Source organism: Stegastes partitus, unplaced genomic scaffold (assembly GCF_000690725.1).
Source record: "Stegastes partitus isolate 25-593 unplaced genomic scaffold, Stegastes_partitus-1.0.2 Scaffold1567, whole genome shotgun sequence".
Lineage (NCBI taxonomy): Eukaryota > Metazoa > Chordata > Actinopteri > Pomacentridae > Stegastes > Stegastes partitus.
The window spans coordinates 120,345-139,932 of NW_007579298.1; the positions used below are offsets into that span (position 1 = coordinate 120,345).

Sequence of the window (19,588 nt, forward strand, 5' to 3'; positions counted from 1 at the left end):
AAAATGGGATAAAGATCTTTCAGTTTATCATGCCAAACCTACCAAGTGCGGTAAACTGGCGTTCCTGTGTGCTACATTGCTGCACCAAGATTGCCATCACAGAAATTGGGTTTTGATCTTGTTAGGAGCTGAATGGAAGCAAATGGCATCTAAAGGGGAGACAAACCACATGGTAGATGATGACAGCATGAAAAAATCTATTTTCTCTGAGCATAAAAAAGCCTTCCCTTTAGCAGAAATGATCCTTTCAGCAGAGTGAAGACCTATACTTGGCCACCGTATGAATCCACAAAAGCCTAATTCCTCTCTCACACATACACATACTGTATATTTCCCATCAAGACCACTGCTTTCCCACTGCTGCCTTTAATATCCACCATTTTCTTCATTTTCACTTCCCCTCTCTTTACTTTCCAGACATTATTCTCAGTGGCACAGCAGAAAACTGAGGGTCACAGCTTCTTTAACCCCTGTCTGATTTTGGTAAACTCTTTTATGGACGAAGGCAGGAAACACAAGCCGTAACCATCAGATAGGGAAAATATAGATAATGCTCTCAAAAGGCTTGTATTGTTGCCACGGTGATGGAGATGATGACTCTCTCAATTGCACATGTGTGTCATAGTGCTGGTGGCAGTCAAGTTGCCACAGGACATCTTCACTTACAGCAATACAAAATATGTAAAATACAGTTTTAATGCTGCAGTATTTGAAAAAAAAAAAAAACATGTCGGGTGTAAAATGTGTCAAAGTATCGCGTATTAACAAACCCACAGAAAATTATCTCCGACTCTGCAGTTTCTTCTGGCTCCATGGAACGGTTTAAGCCTTTCAACTCAATGTTTTGGCTTTGTTGCATGCAGCTTTAGGACACTATTGTGGTTCACTCTCTCCGCTCTCATCAGCATAATTCCCAGATGCAGCAAGCAGCTGTTTTTAACAAACAATCTCTGACAAACGGGGCACTACCTGCTCAGCAACAAACAGCACATAAGTGGAACATTTAGCTGCTAAAGAGCCACATTTTCCCCTCAGAGGCCGACGGGGACTAAACTAAAAGAGTGAAAAATGGAGTTAAGTTTGCCATTATGAAGGAAACAGAGCTCCAAATGAATGTTAATGTTGCTCAATGTTGGCTGAGCATGAAAAAAAAAAAAAACAGTTTGGCCATCGCAGTCTCATACCAACATGTGAAATAACTGCCTACGTTTTAGTTTTTCCTTTTTTTGATCTACTTTTTGCTAGTGGCTAATTTGCTAGTTACTGATGTTCTAATATAGTGACATGCAAGTTTCTTTTAATTTACACATAGAAAAGAGCAACACCCATTGTTTTGTGGCATTTTCTCTTGTCATTTACTTCACTGTTTTCAGTCATTTTCAGTCACTTTTTGCACTAGAAAACCACTGTGTTTAGCTTCGGCACTAAAAATACACTCCTCAAAAAAATAAAGGGAACACTATAAAAACACATCCCTGATCTCAATGAATGAAATATTCCAGTTGAAAATCTTTATTCATTACATAGTGGAATGCGTTGAGAACAAAATAACATAAAAATGATCAATGGAAATCAACATTATTATCCCATGGAGGTCTGGATTTGGAATCATACTCAAAATAAAAGTGGAAAAATCACATTACAGGCTGATCCATCTTCAGTGGAAATTCCTCAAGACAAGTCAGAATGAGGCTCAGTAGTGTGTGTGGCCTCCACATGCCTGTAGGACCTCCCTATAACGCCTGGACATGCTCCTGATGAGGCGGTGGATGTTCTCCTCCCACACCTGGATTAAAGCATCAGTCAACTCCTGGACAGTCTGTGGTGCAGCGTGGTGTTGGTGGATGGAACAAGATATGATGTCCCAGATGTGCTCAGTTGGATTCAGGTCTGGGGAACGGGCTGGCCAGTCCATAGCATCAGTGCCTTCATCATGCAGGAACTGCTGATACACTTCAGCCACATGAGGTCGAGCATTGTCATGTGTCAGAAGGAACCCAGGACCCACTGCACCAGCATATGATCTCACAGTGGGTCTGAGGATCTCATCCTGGTACCTAATGGCAGTCAGAGTACCTCTGGCTAGCCCATGGAGGGCTGTGCGGCCCTCCAAAGAGATGCCTCCCAACACCATTACTGACCCACCACCAAACCGGTAATGCTGGAGGATGCTGCAGGCAGCAGAACGTTCTCCACGACGTCTCCAGACTCTGTCAGGTCTATCACAAGTGCTCAGTGTGAACAAGCTCTCACCCGTAAAGAGCACAGGGCGCCAATGGTGAATCTGCCAATCTCGGTGTTCTCTGGCAAATGCCAATCGCCCTGTATGGTGTTAGACTGTAAGCACAAGCCCACTGGTGGACGTGGGGCCCTCAGACCACCTCATGGAGTCTGTTTCTGACAGTTTGAGCAGAAACATACATATTAGTGGCCTGCTGGAGGTCATTCTGCAGCTCTGGCAGTGCTCCTCCTGGTCCTCCTGCACAAAGGAGGAGGTAGCGTCCTGCTGCTGGGTTGTTGCCCTCCTACAGCCCCCTCCACGTGCTCTGGTGTACTGGCCTGTCTCCTGGTATCTCCTCCATGCTCTGGACACTACACAGTAAACCTTCTTGCCACAGCTTGCATTGATGTGCCATCCTGGATGAGCTGCACTACCTGAGCAGCTTGTGTGGGTTGTGGACACGCCTCATGCAACCTCTGGGGCTGAGAGCACTGACAAAATGCAAAAGTGACCGAAGCATCAGCCAGTAAGGATGATAACAGGGACATGGTCTGTGGTCACCACCTGCAGAACCACTCCTTTATCGAGGTCGTCTTGCTAACTGCCTCTCATTTCCACCTGTTGTCTGCTACATTTACACAACAGCAAGTGAAACTGATTCACAATCAGTGTTGCTTCCTAACTGGACAGGTTGATTTCACAGAAGTGTGACTGACTTGGAGGTACATTGTGTTGTTTAGGTGTTCCCTTTATTTTTTGAGCAGTATACTTGCTGGCATTTGAGAAAACAAACACTTTTCTTTCACTGCTTTGTTTTCTGTCATTTCCAGTAACTCTTTGCTTTTATTTGCATTGCAAAAATACTTGCTTGATATTTGGTGCCAAAACTGCTTGCTTGCATTTCTGAAAAAAATCATGGTTTGGGTTAAAATATACCATCCATCGATCCATTATCTATACATCACTTAATCCTCACTAGGGTTGCGGGGGGCTCAAGCCTATCCCAGCTGATACAGGGTGCAGGCAGGGGACACCCTGGACAGGTCACCAGTTCATTGCAGGGCTACACTTAGAGACAGACAACCAAACACACTCACATTCACACCTACGGACAATTTAGAATCACCAATTAACCTCAACATGTTTTGGACTGTGTGGGAGGAAGCTGGAGAACCTGGGGAGAACCCACGCTGCACGGGGAGAACATGCAAACTCCATGCAGAAAGATCCCAGGTGTGCTCTGGAGACCTTCTAGCTGCAAGGCCACCGAGCCACCTTGCAGCGCTTAAAATGTACCAGTGTAAATATTTTTCATTCAGTGTTTCATTTTCTGTTGCTGTCGTCTGTCATTTGCTTTTGTTTTCTTTACAAAAATACTTACTTAAGTTTAGGCACCAAAACTGATTGCTTAGGTTTAGGAAAAGCTCATGGTTTCATGGATAGGAAAATGAGTTCTGAAAAACTGTAAGCATCTGACCATTTACCTTTTCTTTTCATTAAGATAATACATACCAACATAGCAATTATGCAACTTTACATGAAACTGGCTGGTTTGTAACAAGCACTAACACACCATATTAACATCATATAATAATATATCATTTTTTGTCTATAGCTGCAGGTGTAAGTAATCAAAAACAAACAAAAATGTTAAGTTCAAATCGTCTTCTACCTAAAAAAAACGAAATATCCGCATGACTGCAATCACAAGCTACTTTTATTATATAATTAATACACTGTAATATTAGTTTCAGCCTCAAGGATATCAGTGTCAGCGTTGCATGAACAGCATGATCCTGTTCCAGTGTGTTTTCCAAAACATCTGTCACCATCACTTCACACATACACGAGCACTCGTTATTCCTTAGAAGAGACTCGAGAGGCTTTGATATTTCCATGGAGACTGTTCAGTGATTATCTCCTATAGCTCGGTCACACTTACAGTAACAATAGGCAGGCCATGCATTTGCTTTGCTGGAAAATAAGCACTTCAAATGTGTTCACTGATGTTTGCTTTTGAGATCATTGAGGCCAAATGAGCAAAAGGTAGGTCAACCATGAAATCTGTTGCATTGGCCTCATGTGCTAACAAGAGGTAGAGAGCTTGCATGAACAGCAGGAGAAACAATGAAAATGAAGAGATGTGCTCATGAGGGAGTAAGTCTGAAGGTAGAATATCAGCACCTGGATTTCTTTCCATCTTTACAGATCATGTGGCAGTCATCTATTTGAGTTAGGGTTGACATATTTATGCAATGTTTTTTCACTACTGTTGCTGCTACACTGTAAAAAAAAAACAAAAAAAAAACAGACAATATATTTGACTGAATAAATCAATTAATAAAATAATATATAAACATGTCGTAAAAATATCGGAATTTTTCATTTTTCAAAAGTTATTAGCCTTAATTTTACAGGAGATGATGAGATGTATTTTTTGGTTTCTTGATGTTTAGTGAAGGATATCTACATGTGTTAAAGTAATGAAATGAGCTACAAACATGGACAAACAATGCTATATTTCAAATAATCAGAGCTGCAGAAAAGGGCAGTTATTATTTAATATATATTTTTATTTTTAAAATCTTCATTTAACAAACAAGTCTATGTAAAATGACAGAACCAATACTCCTTTTTCTGTTAATTATCACTAATTACATCTATTTTTAGCAATATATTTACAGTATTTCAACTTAACAATAGCATCTGTTAAATATGAAGTTATTTTTTCTGATATTCTTAAATTTTTTTGCAAATGTGTTTAAACAGTCTTCATATGTAAAAAAAAAAAAAATACACCTTTTTTTATAAGTGGAAATTTCATGGCTATTCGCAGTTACATGTTTTTTTTAAATGTTATTTTACAGTAGACATGTAAATCCTCATCTTGTTTTTATTTTCTCAATATTTTCCCATCTTTCAACAACACAAAAAAATGTGCAAACAAAATGGAAAACAGTGTATGCTGTTAGAACTGTGTACATTTTCACTCGTCCATAAATAATTCAGGCTCAAGTACATCTTATCCAAAATGTCTGATACTGTAAGTGGTTATCTTACAGGTTCATGCAGCTGTTCTGCACCTTTTAGAGGCAGGAGACCTACGTGTGCGCGTGTTTCTGTTTGTACACATGCATGTTCGTCAACATGCTCGTGCACGGTGCATGCCCATGCCCGTGCCTGCGTCGTGCAGCTCATTACGTTTGATCCATGCGGGGCTCCTGCGCTTTCGCTCGGCACTTGGCGGACAGACGCGCAGAGCAGTCAGTGGAGATCTGCTGCTGCTGCTGCTGCTGATTCCGCGGGGCTCCGTTCATCTCGACCCTCCTCCAGTCTTGGTAAAACAGTCTGGGATTCCTTCACTGCTCGGTCTGGGATGCGCATCTGGACCGGAGAGTGTCCCGGGGACAATTACGCGTCGAAGTGCTGCGCTGTAGCTCTCCCGGTCCTCCTGCCCCCACAGAGGAAATATTAACACCGGTTAAGGAGTATTTTTTTTGACAGAATGGCAGGCGCAAAGTGCCTTCTGAAAACACCGAGGTAAGACACTGGTTATTCTCCTGGAATTTAATATAAATCTCGATGAGCAAATAGGCGCATATTCCCAAATGGAATCACCACGTCTCCACAGGCACTTAATTTGTACGTGTGTTACTCAGACTTTATTGTGTTTTTGTTGCACCAGTGGGGAAACTTTGATATTTTTCCTACAGTATTTCACATACGAATGTGCTGAGATATTTGTAGCAGTCTTTTATGGTATAGTTTTTTTTAGATACTTTCACAAGAGCACTGGAATGAAGTGCGCCATATCATTTTTTCTGTGTTGTGTTGAATCATATGGCAATGATGTTTATACTGTGCAGTTTGTTTTTAGTGTTGGAAAAGCGTAAAATCCATGCAGTGAAGCAGCTTGCACAGTAAAGACTGCTGACAGTGTTGTGCAGTAAATGAGATGTTTCAGCTTGGCTGCTCTGACTGATGGAAACGTGTGGCAATGACAGCAGTCACGTTTTTAAAAATATGTTCAGTTTTCACGCTTTATAATAGGCTTTAGTCTTCTTTTTTTTTATTTCCTCCATTCTAATTGGAGAAAATTAAAGCTATAACCTGTCTTGCCAGTGACATCTGAGGGCCACCACTGAAGTTGCAGTAAACTGGCCTGTTTGTCTGGAATCCTGAAGCCCTCACAGTCAATTACAACTAAACTGTCTAAAATGGGAGACATTTCAGGGGTTAATTGTGTCCTCACATCAGCTTGGAGCCTGCTGGGTACCTGGGGCCCCGGGAGCAGGAGAGCGCACCGACCTGTCACTCATCTCCGCGTCGTGATGGAAAGGTCGTTAAGCCAAAGATTAGAAAAAAAAGGAGATCGCGCATGACAAATCTATTCTGCTGGTCTTTTCCCAGTTTTCTGCGCAAATCTCTCTGCAGTTGCATGAAAACCACAGACAGATCTGTTGATTGTGTGTTTTTATGTATGTGTGTGTGTGTGTGTGTGTGTAGGTGTGTGTGTGTGTGTTTACAGTGTTCTTCACTTCCATCTTTACACTGCATGCATCCGACATGTTCACCGCAGAATCATCGTCTGTATATGTGTGTGTGTGTGTGTGTGTGTGTGTGTGTGTTGGATGGCTGTTTTGATGTGTGCCTTGCAGATACAGCAGCCTATTTAAAGCACATCATATCCACTTATCTCCAGCAAATCATCTTTCGTTTTTTTTTCCTCTCCCCTCCCCAGTGTGTCCATTCCTTCACAGCAAACTCACTTTTCCTGTGACACAATTATTTACATCATGCATGTCCATTAACTGCAAATAGATACCGTTGTGTCATCCCTGGAGGCTCTTTAACATGCAATGCTTTTAATTTGCTTTGAAATATGTGGATTATAGAAAAAAACAGCTGTTCCTATTTAAATATGCATCCCCAGCCTCTTCATTTTCCAAATTGATCCTCATTAATGCCATTCCAGATAAGCTTCGATTTGGCTTATCTCAGTGAAAGCATGCACAGAGGATAATGACGCCTTCCTGGGATTTTTTTTTTTTTTTTTTTTGAGTTTGCTGTGTTATTTTTCGGCTCACTGTAGTCTGACAGACATCCCCATCAATACAGTTTTTTTTTTCTTATGCACCAAATTAAGGTCACATGCTGTACTTCCCTGTTTGTCCAATCCTCCATCGCAACTGCTGTCAAAGTCAAATTTGAGGATTGGTCACAGTCGCTGTGATGCTTGGACGCGCAAATGCTTTGGTTGCAGCGCTTGTGCAATACGAGTTTGTTTTCTCATTTGGAAACTGGAAAACTGGCTGACGATCTCTTGAACATGCTGCTAGCCTTCTGCAAAAAAGCTGCAGTTGGCTTTGCTCTCATGCAGATGTCTGAAAGATCAGTGGATTGATGCGATTCATGCAGAGAGAGAAGAGATCCCATACATAGTTTCTCATAAACTGTGATGAAAGGGTCATGACATCTAAACAGAAACGCCTGAAAGTCTTCAAGTAGATAATAGATGTCACTTTATTTGGCCCCAAACTGGTATCTTTTCTTCAATACAAACCGGGGCATTCAGAACTGTTCAAAAATCCTGTCTTGTTTGCCTGTGAATGATTTTCCTATGAAGAAATGAAGTGTTTACCACAAAATATTGAATTAATTCTCCTGTCTGACAATAGCCGTCTGTGTACCTCAGTGAAAGAGTGCCACAGCTCTACAGTATGAACAAATGTGACAGCCAATGGGTTGCTCCTGTCAGAGTGGCAATCAGCAGCACTGACTGAGTCCAGATTTTTAAAAGGGGGACTGTTGAACGTTTGACGAGAACTTGGTCTGACAAAGTCAACTTTGTGCCCTTTTTGCCTTGCAGTAACTTCCAGTCATCTGCCATGTTTGAAGGCTCGGAGTCGGTGGAGGTGGAGGGAGGCAACACAGAGAGCACCGTTGCTTCTTCCATCAGCGCCTGTAAGAAGGTAAGAGCGATGCCATGTCTGGTGTGTTTTTGTTGCGTACGTCTGCCAACCCCTCTGTCCCTCTGTCTGTCTGCTCTGTGACCACTTGTCAACCACTTCTTCATTATGTCTTTTTTTATTTCCACCGTGCCTTCGTACCTGTCTGTCATATTTTCCTTCCCACCATTTTATCTGTTTGTATGTTTACAGCAGTGCACGAAATTTTCATTTCCTCCTCTTGGGTGCCGGTGACACCCAGGGGTTGTGTAATAAGAGGAACAGCCAGGCCCTCAGGTCAGCCCAGTAGATTTATCATCTCCCAGTGCTAGAGAGACAGGAGGGGAAATAGTACAGATCAGTGGGCTGAGGTGGAGGCTAGATTGAATTTCCTTTCAATGTGTGTAGGTTTATTTGTATGTGTGCCCGACTGTACACGATGTACATGTGCAGGTGGGCTCACTGATGTGTCCTCTTAATTTGCCTTGCTGCTCATAATCTTAACTGACTTCTGCTCGAGTGTCCTGCAGAGACATGAGTCAAGGTGATGTCTTTCTTCAAACTGGGCCTCGTGCTCCACTGACCTGTGCCAGCAGCCTCTGATATGATCGCTCCCAGTGAGATCAGCTGAGTCTACGTCACCCTTACCTGGCCGAAGGCCTGCACAGATGGTCTATTCCAGAGGGTGCAACCATGAGGGGGCACGATTTGTCACTAAAAATACACAGCGAGAATGAACAACACACATGCTGGTGCTATGTGTAAAGGCACGAGAATAGTTTTATTTATAACGTGATTTTAATCTTTTGTCCACTGTTGAACAAACAGTTTTAAAGGTAGTTTCTGTACACAACAAACACTCCATCTTCTTCTTTTATAAATAAATAAATATACCATATGGTCAAACCTCATTACTTTGATAAGCATCGAGGGAATCTTTAATTTTGTCATTGCAAATGATTTTAATAGACTGGTTATTAAAACAGCCATGTCAACAGTCCAGGACACACGACTACATCAGACAGTAAGATGCTTGTTTGTCACTCACGAAAGCAGCTGTGTGACTGTTTCTTCATTAAAATGTTGCTCCAGGGAGGAGACCATAACTGTCGCATATATAATACACAGTGTCTGGTTAGCTGACAGGTTATTGATTCTGTGCTGCGGACACTTAGCCTGAAATAAAGGTCCTGGAGAAAGGTCAATTGATCCTGTCATTCTGAAGGGTGAGCACACAGAGTGGCAGATGAAAGCGAATGCGAGGCTCAAGAAAGTGCGTGTCGAGTCAAATGCTCCATGTGAGACTTTGCGTGTTATGTTTTCTTTGCTACTGTATCTGAGCAGAATTGGTCTGTGTGCTGCAGGTACTGTGCAGCAACAGCGTGCTGGACTCGTCGGAGTACTGGCTGAGGAACGAGAAGACTCTGTGCAGACTGGGCCTGCTGGATGACGACACTGAGGGCAGCTGCACCATGGTGAGTAGCATCCTGTGAATGATGAAACACATGCACCGCTCTGGCAACAAAGCTGGACCGAGTCAATTGTAGTGAACGGTTTTCAAGCTGCAGGAGGCCTATTTGGGGAAACAGTTTGTAATTTAAGGCAGAAATGATGCGACATGACATCTAAAATCTGCTCCGTCTTCAATCTGCTTTCCACTGAGAGGCTTTTAGGCATTGAAATGGCGAAAAATCGTTTTTACAGCAGGTTGTTGGCTGCTTCCCTGCTGGTTGTTAGTTGACAGCTTTTGCTCATGAGGCTTGATGTGTCTCAAAACTTGTGTATTGTGCTGACAAAACTGAGGTCCAACACAACAAGCTGTACTGACATGACTAAATAATGCATCTGCAGGATATTACTTTTTCCTCTGGAGAGATAATGTCTGTGCACTGTTTTCGTGTTTCTAAGATTTTAACCTTCTGCAGTGGAAGAAACAGGATTGTGAGTCATAATACTCCTTATAGATTTCTGCGTGCCCAGTATTTGCCCGACTTTACTTAATATGAAACGGCAGCTTGTCCGAGGAATTACCGGGAAGGGTGGAAAAATGCTGCACATAACTACACCTGAACATCTGCGATTCCCAGCGTAGCCACAGTCCGTCACAGCTGGCCACCTCGCAGCTCTACCGCTGCAGCTTAAAGAACGACACAGCAGCAGCTGGACATCCTGTTTTTGCTGATCTTTCAGCAGTTTAGCTTTTCAACTCGTTGTAGCGATATAGAGGTTAAGGTGCACTGTGACATCACTGTGAGTTTTAGTGCGACAAAGCGCATTTTTTGTTGAACCCTTTACCGAGAGAGGGCAGTCACGTGTCGCTTTTCAGTCTGGAGTTGTGTTACTAGCAGGAAGTGCCTTGCTCGTGGCTCAGCAGATGGAGGAGAAACACCACCTTAAACAACTATTAGTTAATTATTCAATTCAAAATCCTTAAACAACAATACTTCTGATGTTTGCGACCACAGTTGATGCTGATTGTTGTTTTATTTTTCCTCTCGCTGAGAGGCACTTTATTGGATATGAGTTGGAAGTAAATTTTTTCGCAAATGGAATATTATTTCTCATGAGTGCTTCGCTGCTTGAAATATAGCAGAAGATTTTCTTTGAATAGATGTAATAATCTATGCAAATTTTAGTCTGCTTTCTGATTTTTAAAAGCTCAAGCTCTCTAAGCTCAGGCTTTGTCTCAGGGGGCCCTTGACAATCAAACTATTAAAAGCAGCTGGTTTTGTGTCGTGAATGCGCCTGCGTTGTGTGAATTTAATCACACCCTGACTGAAATAGACAGAATGGTCAATGGCCATTGGATTGGGCTTATCTGACAGCTAATTACACAAGTGTACACAATGGTTTAATCTATTTATTTGAATTACCTTTGTGCTTGTCTTGTATACAGTTACTGATACATGCTAACTAGCAGAGAGTCTGCCACTACCTCCTCTCCTTACATGATATTCTCACGATAAACTTTATACAAGCCTCTTAGTTTGAATCAAATGAAAAATTACCGTCTTTCTTTAACTTCCTATTTCATTGCCAAGATAACTAAATCCGAGATTATTAATAATCTCAAGCAGCACACAAACTATATACATAACCTAAAGAGGTGAACCACCATGACTCACCTTTTTAATAGTCACATTTTTCTGTCCCGCACCTGAGTTAAGGTTGATGGGCCTCCACTGTGCTCTCTGCGCATTGTAAGAAAAGTACAATTTAAAACACCACTTCATTGTTTCTACCCGGGAACATTTTGTGTGGTTGTTAATGAGCCATTGTCAGGCTGTCTTTGCCTTCTGTTCACTGCATGCTGGGATGGATTTAGCCCAAGTACAATTTCTGAAATTATGACGGTTATTTGAAGTGACATAGAGAGACAGACTCTTTTACATCTTGTAATCAGATTTCATGATTCTAACTCCTGTGTTTTTGGCTTTAGGCTTATTTCTGTATCCATTAACTCAATATATATATATATAATTTTAAAGCATAGTCTTTATGAATACTGATTTATACCATTTGCTGTAACTTCATCTAGGCCTATAGCATCATTTGTCATTTCTCTGTGTGGCTATATGTCCCACCACAGATCCAGTGTTGGGGCATGTTTTGTGGAAAAAAGCGACTAATGACACAAATATGGATATTCACTTACTAAAGACACTGTTGGCTGTTCAGACAAGGACACAGGACTTCAGAAAATACAAGGCTTTCAGCTGTTAAGGACACATGTGCTTAATCCTCGTAGTCGCCCATTTAGGATGCGTCACCTTTGATCACTCCTTCATTTGAAATTGCAAGCTGAGCATGAATTACATTCAGGATTCACATCTGTCAGTGGCTAAAAGGCACTCATTTGATGTTCGTTGAGCAGTGACAGGCGTTTGATTCCTTCAAGTGTATCTGTTAAATTTTTACAGCAGTAGTTGTTGTGCGATACAAACTAGATCAACAAGATAAATAAAATATCTTACCAGTGCGTCAAGCCAAGGAGTTTCACAATCTCTGCTGTGCGTGGGACTCATTAAAGAAAGTACATCATCTGTTCTCTTTAATAACATCAGCTGTTTCTCAGACAGAATGACATCCACTCTGTGGTGATAGCCAGTGATATGTCTACATTTAAGGCCCCCAGGGGACCAAATTAATTTTCTCACCTTCAGCTGCAGAATATCTCTGGTGCTTTCTTCTTTGCTGTTTTATTATTTATTTCTGAAATTACATTTTTATATATTTTATATGTATTTAGACCCTGTTTCTAATTCATGGCCTCCACCTCACTGATCAGAGCCTTAACTCTTTGAGCCAGGTTTGACTGAGAGGCCAACATTGTCACAGAATTCTATTCACAGAATAGTAAATAATTCCCCCCACAGAGAGATGCTCAAGGTGCTAATCCATTTCCATAGAATAAAAGATGACTTTAAAGAAGGCTCTAAGACTTCCGCCATTGGTCGGCTGTTCATTTAACCAGTTTGCTCCAGATTGAAACATCTCAGCAACTACTGGGTTGATCACAATAACATTTAGTAGAAACATTCATGTCCCCGCTCAGGACAAACTGTAACAACACTGGTCATCCCTGAAGGTTTCCTCCAGGGTCATCATCAGGTCCTGATTTCAGTTTTTCCAGTACTTTGGATCATCATCAAATGAACCTAAACCTGCAAAACTAATGATATCCCCAGTCTCAGTTGTCTCAGCTGTGTTCAGCGCTAATTTGCTAACATGCTAGACTTTGATGGGGGACATGACCAACCCTCAACCTGCTGAACATCTGCAAATTGCCACCGCAACTGTGATGCTCTTATCATGCCTTGTTAGCATTTAGCTCAAAGCTCTGCTACATTCAAGTGCAGCCTCACAGAGCTGTAAACTCTTGTTTTTGGTGCTTCTACTGGAGATCTCTCAGTTGGTAACCCAGTTACTGTTTTAATGGGAGGTGATAAACAAAAAATAAATAAAACAACAACTAGGCTTTCAAACCTTATCTAAAAAGTGCCCTTAAAACTTCCTGCAGTTTGAGATCATCATTAAATCATTAACTGAGAAAGAGTTACATGTAATTCCTAATTCTTTCTGCAATAGGCTGAGCAGCTCCATTTTATGTAAAAAAAAATAAATGCCAGTAACACACTAAGGTGTTGTGACATTTTTCCCATACTCCTCCCTTAAAGATGCCTCCACTGTTTGGTAATCATTACCAAGGTAACAGAAATAGCAGTAATTTAGCAAAGAGCACTGTTCTCACACACTCATGTCACACTTCCTAAGTGTGAGCAGATGCAGGCTGAATTGAATGTTCCTGAAACCTCCAGACACAAGCTGCATTCTCTGGAACAACACATACACAAGACTCAAGCAACCGTGTCGGTTTTTAGCTGAAATCTTTTCAGAATAGCTTCAGATTTCATTGAGATCTCAGTATTCCTGTGTTAGAGCTACTATCAGTAGCCTCTGTCATGAAAGAGACGCAGGTGCTTGTGCAGAATGCATAGCTTTTGCATACTCATTTGTTAAGTCTGATAGATTTTAGAGAGTAGATGACCTGTATATCTCCCCAAAATTTGGTTTCATTTTATTTATTTAACACAATTCACAGTATATGTCATCTCAAGACATGCATCTTAGTAAGGTAAGACCTTAAAAATGTATCGAGAGAAACCCAACAAATCCAAAGTTTATTTTGGTTTCCTTTTGAACAAGCACTTGGCAACAGTGAGGAGGCAAAAAAATATTCCCCTTCACTGAAAAGGACCAGAAAACCTCTGACAGAACCAGGCTTGGGGGAGGGCGGCCATCTGACTCGACCGGTTGGGGTGAGGCTAAAAGAAGGGGAGAGTAAACAGGATGGCAGACAGAGAGTCGACAACGCAAAAGAAACTGGGTAGGTTAGTGAGGCTAGTAACTGCAGATCCGAGACCTGCAGCTCCAGATCCAGAGATCCCTGCAGAGAGAACAAAACACAAACTACGGGAAAGAGAAGAATCAAATTATTGACATGTAATAGTGGCATATAAATTGTCTGCCTTGGTCCAGCAGTCTGAGAACGAAGGACTCTGTTAGGATGATAGGGTACAATAAGATCTTTAAGATATGGTGGAGCTTGATTATTAAGTCCTTTTTTATATATGAGGAGAAGGATTTTAAGTTCTATTCTGGATTTTACAGAGACGCTAATGCTGGAGAAATATGATCTCTGTTACTGGTTACGCCTAGAAGTTACTAAAGCATGGACTAGTTTTTTCGGCATCACTATGTGACAGAATGTTCCTAATTTTGACGATATTACACAGGGGAAAAAGGCCGTCCAACACACGTGCTTTTTGTGTGACTTAAACGACATTTGCTGATCAAAAATAACTCCCAAGGTTCCTCACAGTAAAACCAAGTAATCTGCAAAGTAAATTTATTTATGACTCTTTCCCCCTCATCATTTTTTTACTTGAAGTGCTATTTGTGACGAGTGTCAGCTTGAAAACAAAGACATCGCTCATCGCATCCTTGCGTCTGCAGAAGACGCCACTTCTCAAACTCCTACCTGAGTTTGGGATTATGCAGACAGTTGTATCTTCATTTTTCTGTATAATGTGAAAACCAAGCAGCTTCATCTTCGCAGTTTTTGTATAAACTAGACAATGGTCATTTGTTTTCTTTACTCCGTGTCTGCTTTCTATGAATCAGATGGAACGTTAATGCGAGTGCGAACAGATGCGCCCCATCCTCCTGCGGCATCGTTCTCGGACTTTGACGTGACAAATTGCTCCTCCAACTCTCAATTTGCCGTTCAGCTTCTCAGTGGTTTACACAGCCAATCAGTCAGACAGGAGCTCACGATTGATGGCACTGTGCGAGGAAATAAATTCTTCTATCCTGGCCTGAACTGTACAGGAAGGTGTGGAAAACAGAAAAGGGTGAGGCAATGAGCGCTGATGCAAACAGAATGAGAGAAGCAGCAAGAAAACCATAAACACAGAAAACTTTTTTATTTGTTTCTTGCAGGACTGTGGGATTGGTTAAAGAATAGAAACAAAATACTCAGATTTTTATTGAAAGCTGAGTACTTAGAGATCTACTGTTGATATTAGTCCATGAGGTGGTGTTTTCTATGAAATCCTTTTACGAGAGAGTACAAAGAAGAAGAAATTATGATTATGTATGCAGCAACAGGAAAAGGCCAAAATAGTGAGCACATAAGGCCATAAACTATGAGCTGAATAAAAGATTAAAGCTTAGGCTTTTCTGTGTTTTTCGCTCTATCACCTACCTCTGGCTGCATCATGTTGTCACCTTTGATCGTTCACTCATGTTTAAATGCATGAAGTCACAGAGAAGTGTCATGCTGCTGTGATAGTCACACTGAATTTCATCACACCCCTGAGTAGTTTTACAGGGTGAGCATTTTGAAAAGGAAGACAGGACATTTTGGGTTTTTTTTTCATTGCCATGCAAAATAGTTACCTGATTTCTGTGAATTAGATTTACACTCCCGTATTTCCTTTTATTGATGTATCCATTTACCTTATATGAGTAAAAAACTCTCAGTTAAAACACAAGCTCTGCTTATAAAATGAGGAAACTAAAGACCAAACTAAAAAATAAAGCTAGTAAAAGCTTGTGTATACGGTTAAGATGAAATTGAAAAGAGCAGAAGTCAACATGTACTGTATGATATTGCTTCTGCCAAGACTCAAACTTGTTTTCAAATGTAAGAAATCAGATTTTTGACCAAAACTACACAAGTAGATGAATTACAAGTAGGTCTGCAGAGCCTCTCCTGGACCTTGTCAATTCTTCTTTCCTGTCTGTCTTCCTGCTTTGAACTGTGGTCCCTGGAGGAGAGTCATCCATTCATCACCACAGTCAAACACTTCACACTCGGGTAGTGTGTCCTGACCTGTCCCTTCCTGGCCTAGAGAGGGAGAACAGAATAAATATGCCATCAGCTGTGACAGGAGTGCTGACTTACAGCAGGATCAGAGGTGGAAGAGAGAAATCCTTCCTTCTGAACCTAAACTAAAGCTCTTCCTTTCAACTTGTGCTTTAGACTGTGTCATGTTATAAGAGTCTACAGTCTTTGGTGCAATGCTGAGGCCTCCCTAATCGTAAGCCTTCATTAGAAGTGAATATCTATTAACAAACAAATGGGGGAGATACAAAAATGGAAAATTCATAGATGAGTCTGTTTTGCAGGCAAGATGGAATAATTTGGTTGAAGACCACAGGGGACATTGAAGTATGTGGCCTTATTGTAGTACCTCTGAGACATTTTGATTGATTTATTTAGGAATATATGCCATGCAGGAATAATATCAACTGATATATAGAAGTAAGTAGAATGTAGGCTCAACTCATCCATTTAAAAAAAAAAAAATTACATAACAGCGTTTTTGCCTTTACTGGACAGTTGATGGTGCAGATCCACACAGTAAAGAGTGGGAGGGTGAAAGATGTACACCAAAGTTTCCTGGCTGGAAAAACTGGAGACATTGCAGTTATATGGCATGTGTCTACACCCACAATTCACTGTTGTTTCACAACTATTTGCTATTTGCCCTCTTTATTACCTAAAACAATAAATTAATTAATCAAAATGGCACACAGTGAAACTGAGGCCTTTGAGAGCTCTGAAAGTCTTGCAGCCAAGGCAGTTTCCCACTTTTGTTGGTTGGTAACCCAGTCTGAATTGAAGGTTAGCTGTTGGTGGACTGTAGGTCAAGGTAAATAGCTAAACATACTGTAAAGTTTGGACATAATACTGTTCAGGCGAGGTGGTGCTGTCTCTGTTGTGGCTTGGAGGTAGGCCACTGTGCATTTTGGAGATAATTTTATGCAGTAATCAACATTTATGAGAATTATTGGAAGGTTTTAGTGTAAAATGAATAAATATGTTATTAAAATTTGAAAATCCCCCTCTAGAGTCAATGGTTTGGTTGATGGTAATGCTGTTGTAATTATACACTAATGACAACATAATTATGAATGCTATATGCCATTTCTGCTAATAGATCCTCCGAAATCTGCTACACTGGATCTTTAAAAAGCGGCTTAACGTCCTACTTAGCTTGAATATGCCCCTTTCTCAAATTCAAAACATATATTTTGCCCCCTCCAGAGAAAATCCTTTTTTTGTTAACCTTAATGTTAATATGTTCATATAGTATTTTATGTATATATATATATATGCTGGAAGACACATCAGCTGCATGATAAGTAGTCAATACCATGTCTGAGCATTTTCAAATTAAAAACAGTGGACTGATGACTGTGTCAAAAAGACGGATTCAGATTCTCTAAGGAACCAATCCTGTCAACTTGCACGGTGGGAGTTTCCGTGTTCCTCGTTCAGTTTGAACAGAGGGTTAGGGTTAGGGTTAGGGTTAAAAAAGTTTTCGGGGTTTAATTGTTAAACAAAGTGAGACAAGAGACAAAGAGACAGAGAAATGCTGGAAGTAAGAATACCGCAAGTTTTTCTGCTGCTGTAAATATACACAATTACATTTTATTTTGACAAAGGAAACTAACTCGTATTGTAGTGACCACTCTAATCAATCGATAGCATAGAAACATTACATGTGCTTTCCTAACTAATACAAGCTGATGTATAGCTAAACAACTCTCCTCTAAAGATAAAGCAAGAGCATTCTCAGGATGACGCTTTGCATTAATGCATTGTGGAAAACATTGTGATGAAAACACATCTTTGCACTTCTCCAAATGTGTAAACAACACATTAAAATTTATGCATTTCAAAGACACGGGAGCTGTTCAGCGTCAACTACCCGGGGCCTGTTCGTAACCTGCTGTTAGCCATTTTCATCAGAGTCCTTTAGAGTTTTTTGTTCTCGTGCATGAACGTATTAACGTCCGTATTTACTGCTGAATATATGATCCTCTGGTGAATGTGTACATTTGTCAACCCAACAGGGGTGTGTAGTGTATGTACTCATTCTCAGAGATATTACAATGTGCATCCCCCCTGTTTTTGACATTTCCCATAACATATTCATATTATTCATGTAGTGAGAAGAACCAGGACAGCCTTTGCTGCCTGATGTTCTCTTTAGCCTGAGGCTCCGAGCTGAGCAACTCACAGTCAAACAATGACTGTATGAGCCTGTGTGTGTTTGATTCAACAGCGGGACGGCACAGCTGTACACAGTTTTCACATCTGGATTCGAGAGTACTTTTTAAAAAAAAACTTTTAGCAGTGAAATTCTTGTAACCAAATAAACTGGAAGCAGCTTAGAGATAATAAAAAAAAGAAAAAGAAAAAAAAGCCAGGACAGTGCGCAGAATGTGTAATTTCAGCATGTGGGCTTTCCTTTCATGCTACATGGACAACTAATGTTATGCATTTAATCAGCATTTACTTAAATGTAGGAACACAAAATAAGGCTGTTTGCAGTCAGCAGTCTGTGTGATCAGCACGCCTGTCTGGTTTCCACACCAGCACCGTGCAGCTTGTGGGTTGCATCGCAAAATTAATATGGCAGCATCGCTTAGCTTCCATGTTGTTTCCCCTCCAAACTTCATTTGAATTAACTTCGACTTTAAATGGATTATAATTAAAGTTGGCAGCTACTGAGATAAGTCAAAACACGTTATAATACAAGGAGCTATGTTTAGTTTTGTGACCTTGGAGTGAGAATAAACTCGTTTTTTTTCCGCCACATGAGGGACATTTTCAATGCCGCACCTTTAGAGACTGACGTGGTAAATAGAAATGTGTCTCAAATCTCTTATTTTAGGGTTGCACCTGAAGAAAATAGTACAAAAGCAGGAGTAAAAAGCTCAATTTTCTGATCACCAGAAGCCCGAATATACATGAAGTGACCTGAACAATGCTTATAAGTGATTCATTCGCTGCCAAAACTGCAGCTATTCTATCAAGCAGACTTATTTTACTGTTGTGTTTGGGAAGAATGACCGCAGCACAAACAGGCATAAAGTATACACAGCAGTATATTCAGTGTGACAAAAATATTAGAATTTTTTGAAGTCATGAAAAAGGAGCCACAGTTAAAAGAAAAAAAAAAGGGAGACAGAAGGACCAAGAGCAGCAGCTGTGTGTGGGAGGATCAGAGTAGTGAGCAGAGAGAGGGGGCTGCTGAGGAGAAACCAAGCTTTGATGGACAAAGGAGACTAAATTTTTGTAATGGTTTCTTATATTGACCACGTCTGTGCACATAATGTTGTACTGGAACTGTGTCTAAGTATCTGCGCAAGCTCCGTGTGTGAGTGTGTGCAGAAAGAAAGAAGTCCACCGGCCTGACAGGAAGCAAATAGGATTTTATGCATAAATAAGTTGGGACAATTGAACCGTTGTGTGTGTGTGTGTGTGTGTGTGTGTCGGTATTGTCAGAGTCTTGGATGCGCACACGCTGTACCTCGAATAATAACGTATTGTAGCTGAAGC

General features: G+C 40.9%; 1 protein-coding gene across 1 annotated transcript in view; it reads left to right on the plus strand.

Annotated features, from left to right (window-relative positions):
• Positions 1 to 5,708: 5,708 nt before the first annotated feature.
• Positions 5,709 to 19,588, plus strand: part of sphkap (SPHK1 interactor, AKAP domain containing) — a 33,428-nt gene continuing 19,548 nt past the window's right edge. The window contains exons 1-3 of the mRNA XM_008300635.1: positions 5,709 to 5,761; positions 8,091 to 8,193; positions 9,534 to 9,644. Coding sequence (XP_008298857.1) covers positions 5,727 to 5,761; positions 8,091 to 8,193; positions 9,534 to 9,644 — 249 coding nt within the window. The 5' untranslated portion in view covers positions 5,709 to 5,726. The remainder of the gene's footprint in view (positions 5,762 to 8,090; positions 8,194 to 9,533; positions 9,645 to 19,588) is intronic.